Below are 16524 nucleotides of genomic sequence, written 5' to 3' on the forward strand. Positions count from 1 at the left end.
AAAGGTCATAAATCGTCGTATCGCATGCTTTCATTGTTATTAGGAAGTGGACAAATCTATAAACAAATCATTGTTTAAAGTAGTACGAATTGGTCCAATCAATAACTAGTCAATCATTTATAACTGCCCAAAAAATTTATCCAAAAATATAACAATATTCTCGTTTCTAAATGCATTTTATAGTCGTATCTCTGTGTTCGTTTTTACTTAAGTTTAATTTTACTTTTTTATTTAAAAACAAAACGGAGCACGTGGAAAGTTCATATTAGCAGACGTTAGCGCCGTAATTTCCATACCTACGTCATAAACTGACTTATTTACATTGTCGATGAAAAAATTGTGCATCTTGTTTACCGAACCTACAGAAAAAAACATGCCTTACCTGCTGGCAACGGATGGAGTATCTCTGCCTGGATCGGGTGACTGTAAGAACGAATGTTGGGGTGTGTTCGGGTAACTTACGGACGCCGGACCGTTCCAACCCGGTATTTGTGTTACTAACAGTGGCCTCACATAACCGTTGCTTGTAGTTGGTTGACTATCTACTTAAACAAATTTGTTAATCAATACATGTACAAAGATAAACACAAAATAAAAAACCTGCAGGTAATACATTAATTCATTTAATTGTTTCGAACAAATTGGTCATTTTCAAGAACACAAAAAATATAACTAAAATCAAATTAAAGTAAGGACTTTTATACTTAAGCTAAGGGGTGGGGCATACACATAAAAAAAACTCAATTATATGTATATAAGTAAAAGTGTTACTGAAAGTAAAAGTTTCTTTATCATTATTAACAGGATTTTAACTGCTGGAAGAGTTTTTAAGAGTTTGGTAGTACTGTAAATTTTTTGTTGTTTAAGGGTGCACCTACATATGTAGTAATTTTAGGATATTTTCATGTTCGTTAACATTTGTAATGCAGTGTTCTACTATACAGGCCTGTCGAACATTTTGAGTTTTTCAGACTACCTACATGCTCTTTTAAACATACATTTAATTTGAGAACAATTTATTTAACAAACATCACTCTTTTTGTGTTTGACTAATTTTAGTTTATTGCTTACTAGCAAGAGTACCTTTATAAGTTATTTTTGTTTATTTCAATAGCATGATGATAAGTTTTTAGTTTTATTATTACATTTTACCAGTCCAAAAGAATTAAAAATTAAAAGGAATACTCACCCCTAATTTCCACAAATAATTTTATATGAGCGGACACGTGTTTCGCCCACTACATACGTGGGCATTATCAACGCGAGACTGATAAAATTATTTGTGGTAATTAGGGGTGAGTATTCCTTTTAATTTTTAATTAATATTTACCAGTCTCCTCTTTCTAATTTGAATTGATCCTGTTATTGATACAATCTAAAAGTGTTTAGTCTTAAAACTAAACACACCTCAGTCACTACCCCCAAATAGGTGTGCACTACACAATAGCCGTATCGATAATTTAGGGTAAAACCTAATTGTTTAATGTCATTATTTAGCTGTCACTGCGAAGGTATGGGTGTCTCATTTATAATAAAAAATGTGTGGTTTTATGAAACTACGATGCAAGTAAAACTTTTCCGGTTGTAGGCATTTAACTGTAAATTCTCAGAAAATTATTTGATTTAGAGTATTAAAATTAAAATCGCGTTTTTAACCTTATCTTAATGATTAGAAAATGAAAATGATAATAGGAAATCAATAGTAGACAAGATATGCAACTAAAAATTTTAATTTCAATCTGAATATGAGAGTACGGAATACATAATAAATACAATCATTCAGATGATAGACGCATGCTAAAAACTAAGAACAATATTTATTTAAATCGTTGAATCGTTTTGAACTTCAATTATTCTATCAATAATTCAATCTTCGCTTTGAGTTTCACAGTCTACAAATGTAATTGTCATGCACTTGCACGAGTAAGTGAGAATATACATGCTACACGGTTAACACATGCGAGCCATGGGCACCGCCATATTGGCCTTGGCTACTCTGCCGAGCGCATTTCAGTTTCACCCCTACTCCGCGGCCGGCTGTCATGCGACATGCGATAGATGAACGAAAAACTTTGAGGCGTTGTAATAAGAGTTTCACTTTAATTAAAAAAAACAACATGGCTTCCGGACACAAAATACAACAAAAAAGTGTTAAACAATTTTTGAATTCAGTGACAATTGAGCACGCAAATCGTCATTGTAAATTTGAACCTACAATTTGTTTCATTAGGGGCCTGGATGTAGGCGCATGACGTCGCTCAGCTGATCTAGCCGTAGCGTATACTGATTGCGAAAGAAGCTCACCACCAACTGACGTTGAATAAGAACCCTATTATAATGCTCTTTCACACTACCAATTCCCCTTATTGTGACGTCTCCTATAAAATGGCCACTAAATAAATAAACTAACACTAACAAACGAGTAAATTCCACAACAATCCAAAGTAAACTGAACAACCTGCTACAAACTACGACATTACGTGTATTTATTCCAGTTACTTCCAGCAGTGCAATTATACGAGGTTATATCAATATTTAGCTTTTTATATTTAATGAATACAAAATAACCAACAAAGTCCTGGGCACATCCTTGTATTACTCCACGTGGGGTTAATGAGACCTGCCAGGCAAAACTAACGCCAGAATGGTCAAAGTAGGTATGCATCTTATCTTAACTATTAAAACCATGACATATACATTTGTTTTCGTACACTTGTACGTTATACCAAACGTTGGGTGGCTATGGTTGTTTGTGAACCACTTCTAAGTATTCCCTAATCGTTATAATTTCTTTTCTCTTTAAAATAACATAATACTCGCCGTCATGGGCTACATTAGGTCCACTCCTCTCCATCTACGCAATCAATGGTTTTCTTTGCCGACTTTTTGGTGAAAACTGATATTATATAGGCAAAAATGTACATCTTTTCAATAGAAATAATTCATTTCCACTCACATTTGTCACACACTTTATCAATGTCAATGTTGATAGAAAATGATTTTCCGTTTAATCATTGGGGCACAATTTTCACTGTGATAGGTACGTAGTTTTTGTAACATGTTCACTGTCATCTAATTTCTAATGGACCTTAACGCGAGTGCATTTTCTACGGCTGATCCGTAACTTAATACCAAACATAAACACTAACATTACACCAAAAAGCGACTGATTCCGACCTACTGAAGGTGAATTTTTCTATAGTCAGCCGTAAATTGTAACTAATTTACAATTATGCGGGGCCGGTATCAAAACTATTATAATTTTGTCAGGGCTTCCGACACCAGGCAGTCTTTGTTATGTTGTATACTTCTGACACCAAACAGTTTTTTATACGTGTATGTTGACACGAATAAATTCAAATCAAGATGAAGGAAGAGCGAAACAATCAACTGTAATTCTTTATTAACTAATTCTAAATTATACCACAAGATTAAACGGACAGAGATTCTGGCGATAGCAAAAATGACTGGCTGACTGACATTAATTTTACTAAGTTACTAACTTACTTCTATAACTGATAAGACGGAGGTTTTATACCGGTTTTAGTTTACCATTCTCTAGACGTCATGATCAAAAGTCTCTAAATTTCACTAATTATCAAAAGTTAAATATTACAAGAAATATCGAAGTTACACATTATTTCTTAAATGAATATAAACAAGAAGAATAAATGTTGTTGTCTCTAACGGAAATCGATGTTTGCTTATGTTTACTTAATTTTAGCTTAATATTTAATATTCCCAAGATAATGATTATTAAAGTTGCTATACAGGGTGAACACAAATTGAGTTGGTATCTAACAGTTATGTGTTTGCCGACACAATAAGAATTTCAAAATAATAAAAGGGACGAGCGAAGTAATTTCTGATTAAGTGAAGGTCTAAATTGCAACTGACTAACTAACTGACTTCACTATATCTAAAACATACAACTATTTTTACCCCCAAGATTCTTTTAGACATTTTTTACATACGGTATTCGTTGAGGCATAGAAAAATAAGGTTGAGAAGTGAAACTGCAATAAATCTATCAATAATGAATTTTGAAACTGAAGTTGGTACGTAAAAGAATCTTAAGCGATAAACTAGTGGTTTTGAGCCCACAGATGACAGAAATAAGCGAACAACAATAGAATGAAATATTTGAAAAGGTGATTTTAAAGTAGACCAGGCTACAAATTAATGACACAAAAAAATGGAAAACGAAATGAATACAAGTTACAAGAAATATGATATAAGTTTAAGGTAAGTGTTATTTGAAGAAGTGTTAGTTGAAACACGTTAAAAAAGTAAAATTTTTTTTGATGATGGAGTCGACGAAGTTTTCTTCTAAAGTTAAATCAAATAAAAAGTTAATATGTTCAGTGAAAAGCTGCAATAGCACTTCAGACATAGATCTTCACTCTTCACCTACATTTACTACTTTCCAATAAAAACTAACCGTTTTATATATGTAAAAAGGATATTCGGAAAATTAGAGAAAAAAGTAAACTAATAGAAGCTTGGATGAAAGTAGTAGGTATCAAAGAAGTGAATTCCGGAATAAAAATTTGTTCACGTCATTTTAATGCACATGATTATATTTCAGCAAGTATTTACCATCAGCCATAACCTTAATATTTAAAACTAGAATCATACTAAAATTATAAAGTGAGAAATTATTTATTCCTGTGTAATTCATTTAACACAATTCTAATGATACGATATAAGTATTTTGAGGTTAAGAACCTACCTGCTGCAATACAACAAAGTTGCAATAATGTGTTTGCAACGTTCTCTTAAATCGGTTTGCACGTGCAAGTCATTGATATGATATTGCTTAAATCACCCAGAATCACCGCACCAATTATATAATGTGAATCACTTTTGAAATCCGAAGTTTGTAAAAAGACGGCAGTAAACCGGATTTGTTATTTCCGAATTTTATAATGTGATTGGCATTAAAAACACGCTCACCTTCAACGAAATTTCCTTTCCGAAGCTTTGTGTCAGCCCAATCACATATTGTGTCAATACTTATCATTTTATCGTAATTTAAAAACTTGGAAATTGCACGGTACACTACAGGAACTACGATAAATTTTCCCTAATCGGCGCCATGTTTTTAGGCTCCTAGTATATGGTATCTAAAAAAAAGGAAGGAATCTCAGAGGAAACTACAACTAATTGGAAAGGAAAACTAGATAGAAAAAAAAACAAAAATAAATAATATAGATAGAGTTGTTATGTATAGCATTGGTGGTAACAAGGAGTAATTTAGGTAGATGGGCAAAGGTAATTGGCGTAGTGACGTATTGGGAAGACCGGTCGTTACCGCATGGTGCTTGTGATTCTGAGAATAAATTTCGTAGTGGGTAAATTCTATATCAATCGTTAGTTCTTTTGTTGTTTAATCTTTGAAGGTAAATAAAAACAAATTAAAGCGAGTGGAAGGAAAAACTCGATTGTTGCAGCTGCCTTTTTAAAACTACTATTTATTTTAAAAATGAAGGATGTTAATAATTTCGTTTTTGTCCGGCAGTTGATGTAAAGGCATGCCTTGAAAAAATATAGATATAACGTAAACTTCATTCTTTATTTTGTCAGTCAAGTATAAAAAATAAATCATAAATTTCACAGTTTCCCTAAAGTATTCATTTAATTATTAATAATTTCTATTTGGGGGGTAAGTACTGTTGTTGAGGTCCGCTATGTTGATTGTACTGTTGCGACTGGTCGCCGTGATGCTCTGCTCTGTATTGGCCGTTTTCGAAAATACCTTGAGCTTCTTCAGCTTGATTCTGTTCTAACGCTCTCTGAATTTCTTCTGGAATAGGCGGTGGTGTAGGCAAATGGTTTCCACTTGGTTGGAAACCGTTTTCATCAGCAATATAGTGCAGAACAATTTGTTGGCCGTCAGGTGAGGGATATGAAAATGATCCTTGAACAGCTTCTGCTTCATTCTCACTACCAGGATTTTTCAGTTGACCTTGCTCTTCTGCCTGAATTCCATTCCCCGTCTCATATGCAAAGTGATAGTTTCCTGCACCGTCGTTACTGCTGTCGTATCGTAAAATTGGAATTGGTGGTTGAAAATTTCCTTGCGGGGTAGGACCATGTTGTGCTGCTGATGGATGCCTATCAGATGGAGCAGGGCCTTTTCCGGGACGCTGGCTAGAGGTAGGTCTTGTGTGCGGCTGAGGATTTGGAATGTTACTTCTTTGATCCTTTGGCGGTAAATATCGGTTATTATTAGTAAGGTGTTCCAATCTAGCACAGGCAGCAAATCCAAAAACAGCTAATAATGCAATAAACTAAAGAATAAAAAAATAATATGTTATAAACTTTTCTAGAAAACTTTCAACTTGCAAAAATTGTTGTCAAATAGATATAATAATAAAATGAGATAAAATTAAAACGTTTACCTGCTTCATATTGTATTCTGAATGGTTGCAAGTGATGTGATGATGGAATGAAGTGGTTTTTGCTATTTATTTGGTACCTCACCTCCTTTCTCTGGTGAATTCTTTTAGCTTAGTTGGGGATATTCTGGAGGTCAAGGTTAGAAACAACTAGTCTTTAATAATAATAATTGCTGTGTATTTAGCAATATGCCGTTACAAATTGAAGAAGACGTACTTATTCGTTAAAAAAGCTATAAATTTGCGAATTGATCAATAGTGGTGAAAGGCTATTTCATCTGACCATCGGAAAGAAAAATGTAGCTGTCGTATAACTGGTTACCGATAAATTAAAATGATGTATTGATTAAAATAATTTATTTATTTGACTAAATAGTATAAGTAGACGTACATTTAAGTTTATTTAGTGTATAATATCCTTTCGAATACCGCGTTAATTTACAGAAAAGATACCTAGTAGACAAATAAATACCTACCTACTTACTGGTGTACGTAAATGCAATTATAAATAAAAAACTGTAGCTATTAAGTAGGGCTGCCATCCGTCCGGGATTCCCCGGATTTGTCCTAGTTTGAGGGGCGTTCGGCAGGGGGTTTTAAAGTGTCCGAGTGTAACCCAGACACTTTTGTTGTCACGGGAAATCCAATTTTTTTTTATAGATAAGCGATTTCACGGTTTCCTCTCTGATCAAAATCAAATACAATTTCGCCTCAGTTGTTCCGACTTTTACAAATTCTTGTTGGAAGAAAAAGATATTTTGGCGAAAATTGAGAAGACTGAAAAATACAAAAATAAATAAAAAGAAAATTTAGAATATTCTATAAATGGCGCAGTAAACGCCATCTGTAGTACGATGCTACATTTTAGGATTACGTATAGGTACTCCAACAAGGTCCACTTGTGTGGATATCTATTTGCTGAAAACGAATCCCGGCGTAGCTAACTTCAACGTGATAGGCACGTTACCATAATCGAATAAAATAATTCGAAGTGGTCTGTATTCTGTCGAAACTGCCAGACGCGGATCGCGATTTCGATCTTTTTGGATCTCATCAGCGCNTTATTTGTTGCGGTTACATACGTACTTAATTCGATTTTAATAACAAGCTGTATAAATGAAAAAAATTAAAAAATTATAACGATGTTTTTATTTTTGTTGCAAAAAATATTTTTTCAGAGGTGTCTGGGGAAAAACCATATTTCGCCCAAATGTCCGGGATTTTTGCCGTGTTTATCCGGCGTCGGCAATTTAGGTGATGCAGCCCTACTATTAAGGAATGCATCATTTTATTACTTATCATATACAAGTATAAAAATGAAATATGTATATGTACCTACTTACTTACAATTAGTTATTGTTTCTTTAGAAACATTTAAAAAAGTGTGTTCTAGTAAAGAACCATAAAAAGCTACTTTTCATAAAAATTATCATTAACACTATACGTATTTTATTTGTTTTCTTTGCGGACATTTTTTTTTTAATTTAAAGAAAATAAATTTACATATTTATTATAAATTATGTATTAACTAAAGTGAAGTAAGGTGTAATGTCTGTTTGATTAGAATATTGAAAGCGGAAGTATTTCTCTTGGTGCTTTGTTTGCAGAATATTTAGAGGCAGTTACATAAACAAAGTTCGCTATTTTGAAGCTGTCTCTTATTACATGTGCGCTATGAATGTAGGTGATTCGTTACGCTTTTCAAATCCTTTCAAAAAATAAATTCAATCAACTGCGTCAACTTAAAATATCATCTTTATGCTAATTGACCTATTGACTTCTTCCGCAAGTTATATGACACAATATTCATCTTTCATAAAGAGGTCGCTAATAAATTTCGTCTGTAATATATGTTGCATTACAGTCAGTCCTCAACTATTTCGAGCATCGGTAATGATAAATGTCGTTCTTGCATTTCACCACAATTTTCAGGTTTATGAAATATGAATGGATTCTTTGACAATGAAGATATTTTCTAAGTTTTTGAAAATAATTTTTCGTAATTGATGTTTCGATAGGTCATAATTAAGGCACTAAAAAACGCAAGAAACATGATGCGATCCTCTAGGCCAGGGCTTCTTAAACTTTTTTCATTCGCGACCCCATTTATAATTATGTGTTTCCTGGTGACCCCATATAAATATAAAAGAAAGATAAGTAAATATTCTTTGATGGTTTATTTATTAGGTAACAATGTACATTCAAATCTCTTGGGACCACCGAATTTTGCTACGCGACCCCATTTGGGGTCGCGACCCATAGTTTAAGAAGGCCTGATCTAGGCCCATACCAGTACAAAATAAAAGTCCTGCATGGTTTAAAACATAAACAATTAAAAACAGTTTTGATTTAACCAATGGAAGAAATTTTCGCTAGATCCTTCTAATATTATCCGAATATGATTGTAAACAATTATGCACATATTTCAGCCAAGAAATGTTATTAATAACAATTTAATTTGTTATAAAGAATATTCTTTAGCCAAAATATATGCATCAGAATCGGCTATAATAATATTTCTTCCATTGAGTAAAACGAAGTTGTTTTTAATTGAGTTTATAACATATTAAATTGTTATAAACAATATATCTTAATCCCACTATACGCATAATTGTTTACTATCATATTTGGAGAATGTTAAGAAGATCTAGTAGAAATTTCTTTCATTGCGTTAATTAAACCCGTTTTTAATTATGTATAAGAAATTAAATTGTTATAAATAATATTCCTTACTCAAATTGTACGTATAATTGTTTAGTATCACATTTGGGCAATGTTATAAAAATCTAGTGAAAATTTCTTTCATTGCGTTAATCAAAGCCGTTTTTAATTATTTATAACAAATTAAATTGTTATAAACAATATTTTTAAGTCAAAATATGTTCAGAATCGGCTACAACTATATTTTGTCAATGAACAAGATCTAGTGAAAATTTCTTCCAGTGAGTCGATCACAGCTGCTTTTAATTGTTGATTCCATTGTTATAAACAATATTCCTTGGTCAAAATCCAATCATATCGGGAATTTTTAAAAAAACTAGTATAATTTTTTCTTGATTGGATCTATAGGTGTTGTGAATCGCTTATAAAAAATTAAATTGTTATAAATAATATTCTCCAGTCAAAATATATGTAGAATCGCCTCTTAGAATTTTTTGACAATATTCAAAAGTATCAATTGATAATTACTTTTGTTCTACAATGTTTCCATTACTTTTGAGAAAAGCAATAGGTAATGTAAATTATTTGCATTACTTATTACAAAAGTAATAATCAATGTATTTTTTTTGACCGCAGTACGTCAGGATTTGGACATAATCTTAAAAAACACTTAGAAATCCACTAAAAGTACTAAAAAATTCGGCCAGGGGGGTCTGATTATTTATGTATAGGTACCATATGTTTTTGGGGTCGCTGAATCCAAATCGTTAATCATGATAATCTCAAATAATCTTCCATTAAATGCGTGACTTTACCGATAATCTTTTAAACTCGTAACCCTGAACCGTTATGACCCTATAACCCTATATCCCCATAATCAAAATGTACTAAAACAGTATCGCTCAGTCTCTTACTGCAAAACTATTCATGGTATAGATTTCACAAAATTAAATCAGAATATTTTTATGATTTCTGAGATGTTTAACTTAGCATTAACTTGCTTAACAATGACAACGGTCCTATCCCTGTATCTCCTCTATTTAGCTTAGTTTAATTACTTTTGTGATTGTTAAGGTCCATTGAACACCAACTTTGTTGTCATTGAGACATATTCACCGAACCTTAACAAATATTAGTATAAATTAGGATAAGTTCCCTTTTAGATTTAGTTCACTTCAGTCTCTGAAGAAGATAACCTTGTTATCGAAAAGTGCTTCGGACAACTACAGTGTCATGTTTTGGCGTTGGGGTTTAGAGCTAATTTGTTTGTTGTACAACAACCGCCAAAGTTTTTCCAATCTTCATATTTCAGCATTAGCATTAACCCAGTGTACACCTCGAGGACGTAACTTTAATTTTATGAAATCTATGCAGAGGTGGATTAAATGTCGAAAGCACCCTAGGCTAGCACCACATAGACGCCCCTCTGGTGTTCATATATTTTGCAAAATAATTTTTGTAAATACATACTTCCTTATTGTTTTTTTTTTAGTTTAAAAACTTCCGCGCGCGCCCCTTTTTACCTTGCGCCCCTAGGCATGTGCCTAGTTTGCCTTACGGATAATCCGCCACTGTATCTATGTCACAAATAGCTTCATGGTGAGAAATTACGCAACAATATTTTAGTATTTTGATTACGAAAATATAGTATAAGGGGTCATAATATTTCGGGGTTAGGGGTTGCAAGGATTATGAAGTTATACTTTTAGTGGAAGAGTTAATTAGTAATTAGTATTTAGGTTTAAAATCGTTTGAGATCATCAATTTTAATGGATTTTAAAACTTTTATTTAAGGTTATGCCAAAACGCTGACGTGCTGAGGTTAAATTAATCTCAGATATGGATTCAGCGACCTCAAAAACATTTCAGAATTTCTTTTGCCGTTTCTCGTGCGTCGTTGATTAAAATCTCTAAATCGTTCGCTTTATAATTTTCTGATTCATTTATAAAGTGTAGAGCAATACGATTCCGGATGGAAATTTAAAAAGTGGTAATTAGTATGGAATCATCGGGGATACGTTCTAAGGAGTTAGTGCTATTTTCGAACGCGTAATTTGCGAACAAATGAGATTTAGTGCCACTTGAGAACAGCAATAAGTAGCCTTAGGTTGATCTAGAAATTATAGTTTCATTTGCGAACAGACAGTGTGTTATTTAAACGAGCAAATGCTAATGTTAGTCACAATGATGCCTAACTTCCCTTCACACTTTATCCTGGCTTAGGACTGGCAGTTGAATACTGACGTGTTTTTGGCTTCCATATTTAATTCCGGCCCTGTGGATAATTAGTGCGGCGTAATTAGTCTCTACTTTTAATTTTTTATCAGAAAATATACGTTTGGATGCGGTTGCTTCACAATCGGGTTAAACCGCCTGTTCCAGCATTCAACTGAATTATTTGGTCGACGAGTTGCTTCGTGTCAATTCCACATTTCTTTCGGCATTACAGGATTGTCTAGCCATTGTTCCACAAAATAATCAAAACATTTTTGGATTTGGTCATTTTCAGGGGTTGTCTCTTGTATTGAAATCCACCCGCCATCAATATGTTCTATTGGTATATATGCCAATGCAGCGCACATTCGCAAATGCATGGATACAACCTAAATAAATAAAATGTAGTTGTTCGCAAATGGACCTATAACTATTAAGTGCACCTGGATCGTAATACGAGTGTTCGCAAATAACACCAAAATGTGGTTGCTCGCATCTGAAACGTTCGCAAGTAAGACGACACCGTTATAAGGTTCCAAAATAAAACGAATATGTATCAGAATAAAATCAATTTATTTAGAAATTCCCAATTAAAATTAATCGTTATAAACACCTTTAGAGTAATTTAGTATTTTTTTCTTATTTTGAACTTTGAATTAGTCCACTCGGTTACATCTTTATTGGCACGAGCCAACAGTTCTTAAAAGATGCCTATACGTTAAAAAATAACACCGAATCCTTTTCTGTTTACTCGGTTATATCTTTTATAAAAACTACCTCGGCACGTGTCAACAGTACATACTCAAAAGATTCCGATACATTAAGGGGATTCAGTAGTACACGCGCCGTAGAGTAAAAACATGCTTATCGGTTCTAGATATCATGAGTTTAATGTTTGGAACAGAGGTTTGAAATTTTGTAGTAAGATATATAAAGCTTTGTTCTAAAGCCTATCGATGGCCATTTTATATGTTTTTAATTTCAATTGAAAATACGTGTCCTACAAGAAGCATCAATTTTAAGCACTTGTAAAAGTTTTTAATGACCGTATTATTGAAAACCAAAAACGTACCGAGTTATTGTGAGCCTTTCTCTGTTACCATACAAAAAAATCACATATTTGTCTCACAGCATTAAATCACTATGTTGAGAATAGGAACCCATGTTTTCGGAAAAATAGTACCCTAGACTATAAATAAAGTTACGATGTTTTTTACGACATTGAAGCGTCTAGCTGAAATTACCACCGACGGGAAGTGTCTGGCAGTGTTGATTATTAATTTTTAACAATATTCTGTGAAACATTATGTAAAAATCAACAACCAGACTTAAAGAAAAGTGAGCAATGTTTTAAAGTACGTTTACCACCTGATATCTGCAAATTGGCCCACGTTCTAAGGGCATACTAACACAACTCTATCCAACCCATATTGTTACTCAGAAAATAAGTAAAATCTAGCAGCTCTGGGACCTTGCTCTATTAAGTAGTACGAAATATTTTCAAGCAAATGTACTTTTTCAGGAATTTCTATTAATTAAATTAATTCACGTAACAAAATCTAATCGAATCCAGATCGCAGCTTTATTAGACATACCTACGACATCGACATTATTCAATTACTCAATATTTATCCTACATCTGTTTATTTTCATTTGTGGTCTGATAAGAGGACCAGCAACATTCAACCATCGATTCCGATGGACTGCCTTTTGACAGCTTTATTTTTCATGAGGTAGGAGCCTTATAAATGATCCAAATAGTACTTTCAGTACTAACAATAAAACAGTTTTTTCTATATTTGCGTTTTTCCGATGAAAAATATTTTTTAACTCGTTGAAAGTACAACATTCTTTCGGATAGTCCTTCTTTACATGACATAATTTTTTTAAGACAAAAGTTCTTGGTCAGTAATCTGTCGAAACCGTCAAATGTAGGTTCCAATTTCGATCCTTTGCATCTTATCAGCATCGCGTAGACAGTTGCCATCTGTAGAAATTTGCTACTGATTGTGAATTCAGTAATGTTTCACAAAGTCCTTTTACGATTGAGGATATCTATTATATTAATTTTGATCTCATTGGATCTTATCAGCACGTCGTAGGTATTTTCGGCAAAACACTGCTACTTACTGCCTTTAATCAACGTTTATCAGAAAACTCCAAAAGGGCCTGCAAAAAGTGCATTATTCAATTCATCTACTTTACAGTTATTTTTGGCATGGCAGTATCTCCGTGTGTGTACTATTTTTTACATCATTACAAGTATAAAAGACGAAGCAGGTAAGCCAGCTCGTTTTCTAATTTTATACATCGTAAAGGGTGCTAATTTAAAACCAAAATAAGTTGAGTGAAAGTACCTTTCTTTCCGAAATTCACATTTATGGTGTATCTAAGCAATTTCGTTTCTAAATACCATTTATTCTGCGATGTTACGTTATCAATAATTATTGTTTCCGCTTTTATAAACATGCCACGAAATACTTACCATGTTAAAACGTGGAGCTATGCCAAAATATAAATGTTACAAGTCTTAACATCAACAATAAAAATATATGCACGCTCATTGGAGTTAATGTTAATCATCATCATCGTAATATCGTCAGTCCTAAGACTCCTTCCTATCCTGAGCTAATCTCCACATATCCCTAAAACTATAACATCCCACATCCTTAACTATTTGCGAACAGTAATCTAATCTAGGTCTACCTCTACCCCTCCTCACTCCTTTTCCGCCTCTAATATGTCTCTGACTAGACCTTCATGCCTGAGATGGTGTCCTACCAACCTATCTCGCCTATTTTTTATTGACTTCCTCTGTTGTTCATCTATTCTTTCTCTCTTCATTTCTAACCTTCTCTATCGACGGTTTCTTCATCATTTGCCTGGAATACCACATTCTAACGTTTGTAACCTTTTCTTTTCCGCCGCGCCCATCGTCCATGTTTCCCACCCGCGATGCTGCGCTCTAAACATACACCTTTAACAATCCTTTTCGAATTTCTAAATTAATCGTTCACAAGTATAGAAGTGACTTTTTTTATTGAAGGCGACTGGATCCTACGCTATCCTCTGCTTTATATCCGTACTACTCCTTCCGTCCTGACTTATCTGACTTCCTAGATACCTAAAATTGGCCACTTCTTTTAATTTTTCGTCTTCTATCTTTATATTCGCTCCTTCCCTACTTTTTCTTCCCTTGCACACCATTATTTTTGTTAGTATTGTTAAAAGTTTGGTTGATTATTTTTATTAAGTGGCGCTGCTGCTGTCCGAAATTCAACATAGCTATGCAGTTTGACGAATCACCTCAACTGTTCCGGCAGAAATATACGGCATGGGCATACAAAAGCTGATATTATAATGTAAGTATTATAAATACAAATACCAACTACTTAATAAATTCAGTTGATGCTTATTTTTTTATGTACCTATTTGAATTACTTAAAGTAGTCGTACGTTGCTTACAACTTGAAGAAAACAGCTTCAAATATGAAGAAAATCGCATTCGGAAAGAAAGAGATGTAGTTTAACAGTTCCGCGATCTTAGTACCTCATAAGTGAAATTTCGATTGACCATTTGAAAGGTCAGAAAATGGTCATAAAAGATCAATCGGTTTGATTAATTGGTCAACCTTTAGAAAAACTTTTATTAATTATTACTTTATCAAGGTCAATTAAGAATTTAGCCCCTCATTTCTCACAAAAGCAAGCAATAACAGTTTTATTCGATAGGTGATCTACTAATAATTGGTCAGATCAATTTTATTTAAATAAATTAATTGGTAATTGGCATAGACAGTTGTGCGCATGCGCTTGGACCCCCAAACAATGTAGTAAGCGTGAGAACTGCGAGTTACTTCTGTAAACTGAACGAAGCGGGCTATGAAGGTCTAGTCAGAGACATATTAGAAGCAGAAACAGGAGTTAGGAGGGGAAGAGGTAGAAGTAGAATAAATTACTGTTAAAATAGTTAAAGATGTGGGATGTACTAGTTTTAGGGAAATGCGAAGATAAGCTCAGGGTAGGAAGGAGTGGAAATGCGTGTCCAACCCGTCTGAAGACTGATGATTATAATGATGATAATTAGTAAATGTATGATTTGAATAACCGTTCAAAAAAAATTGATAGTACGTATGACAGTATTTATTTAAATCATTGAATCATTTTGATTTTTTCATTTTTTCATTCAACATTTCCTTTGAATTTCACAGTCTATAAGTAAATGTAATTGTCATGCACTTGCACGAATTAGTGAGAATATAAATGCTACACGGTTAAATCATGCAAGCCATGGTCTTGGCTGTTCTGCCGAGCGCCTTTTAGTTTTACTGCTACTCTGCGGCCGACTGTAATGCGACATGCGATAGATGTACGAATAAATCTCAGGCGATGTAATAAAAGTTCCACTTTAATAACAACTAAAACAAAGTGAAGTGAATTAAGAAACAAAAGAAAAATCACACAAGTAGTTTCGTTATTAATCGCTCCCGAACACAAGCAAAACCACTCCTGCAGTGAAAGCTAACAAATACGTTGAAACCCAGTGTTTACATGTTTGTAACATATCTATTAATATTTTAGTGATAATTGTATATTTGTTTATTTGTAGGTATGTTTGTTTATTTATATATTTGTTTCTTTGTTTATTTGTATGTTTTTTTGTTTATTTATATCAATTGTCCGAAATCAATTCTCAATATTATTATTAGTAATTTTAAGAATCTGCTTATCGCAAACTTTTTGAATTCTGTTCAATTCCTGCACTACTGTTGTGCAGGTACCGAAGAAACTTTATCACATTTATTGCCTGTTCCAAAAGAGTCATTACCGTTTGGTATTTCCAGGGTTGGTAAAGTTCACCACCCTGACACCAGTTTCGGCTGGCTCATTTTTCCAAGGATTTAAATATTAAGAATTTTAGTAGAAGAGAACCATGTCAACCGTCGCCTCGCCAACAGATCAAGTTAACATATTTTGTCATCTCCACTTCGAGTTCTCTATAAACCTTTAAATTAGTGTGCACTTATAGTATTTTAAATATAGTTATTTTTATTTTTGTGTGAGTTTTTTTACTATCTAGTGCACTGTTCCTTCGAGAAGTTTCTTTATGTGGTACAACAATGTATCGACGATTGTATTATTTTTTACAACGTCACATCACCCAACAGTCCGCATTTAACGCATTTTAGGACAAGTTCTTTTATGTGTAATGAATTTCACGATTAGTAAAATCCTGATTAGCACCTTA

At 33.3% G+C, this 16524-nt stretch overlaps 1 protein-coding gene and 1 long non-coding RNA gene across 2 annotated transcripts; both read right to left on the reverse strand.

Moving 5' to 3' along the window:
• Positions 1 to 230: 230 nt before the first annotated feature.
• Positions 231 to 1099, reverse strand: LOC112904718. Its single transcript, XR_003231301.1, has 2 exons — positions 383 to 1099; positions 231 to 296 (listed from the first exon to the last, which is right to left on the reverse strand). It is a non-coding gene; the product is annotated as an uncharacterized LOC112904718 (long non-coding RNA).
• Positions 1100 to 5625: 4526 nt separating this feature from the next.
• LOC108735575 (pupal cuticle protein 20-like) lies at positions 5626 to 6454 on the reverse strand. Its single transcript, XM_018467572.1, has 2 exons — positions 6405 to 6454; positions 5626 to 6293 (listed from the first exon to the last, which is right to left on the reverse strand). The coding sequence occupies exons 1-2, from the start codon at positions 6411 to 6413 to the stop codon at positions 5655 to 5657; spliced, it is 648 nt and encodes a 215-aa protein (XP_018323074.1). The 5' UTR covers positions 6414 to 6454; the 3' UTR covers positions 5626 to 5654.
• Between the last annotated feature and the right edge of the window lie 10070 nt (positions 6455 to 16524).

This window comes from Agrilus planipennis, unplaced genomic scaffold (assembly GCF_000699045.2).
Source record: "Agrilus planipennis isolate EAB-ADULT unplaced genomic scaffold, Apla_2.0 scaffold116, whole genome shotgun sequence".
Lineage (NCBI taxonomy): Eukaryota > Metazoa > Arthropoda > Insecta > Coleoptera > Buprestidae > Agrilus > Agrilus planipennis.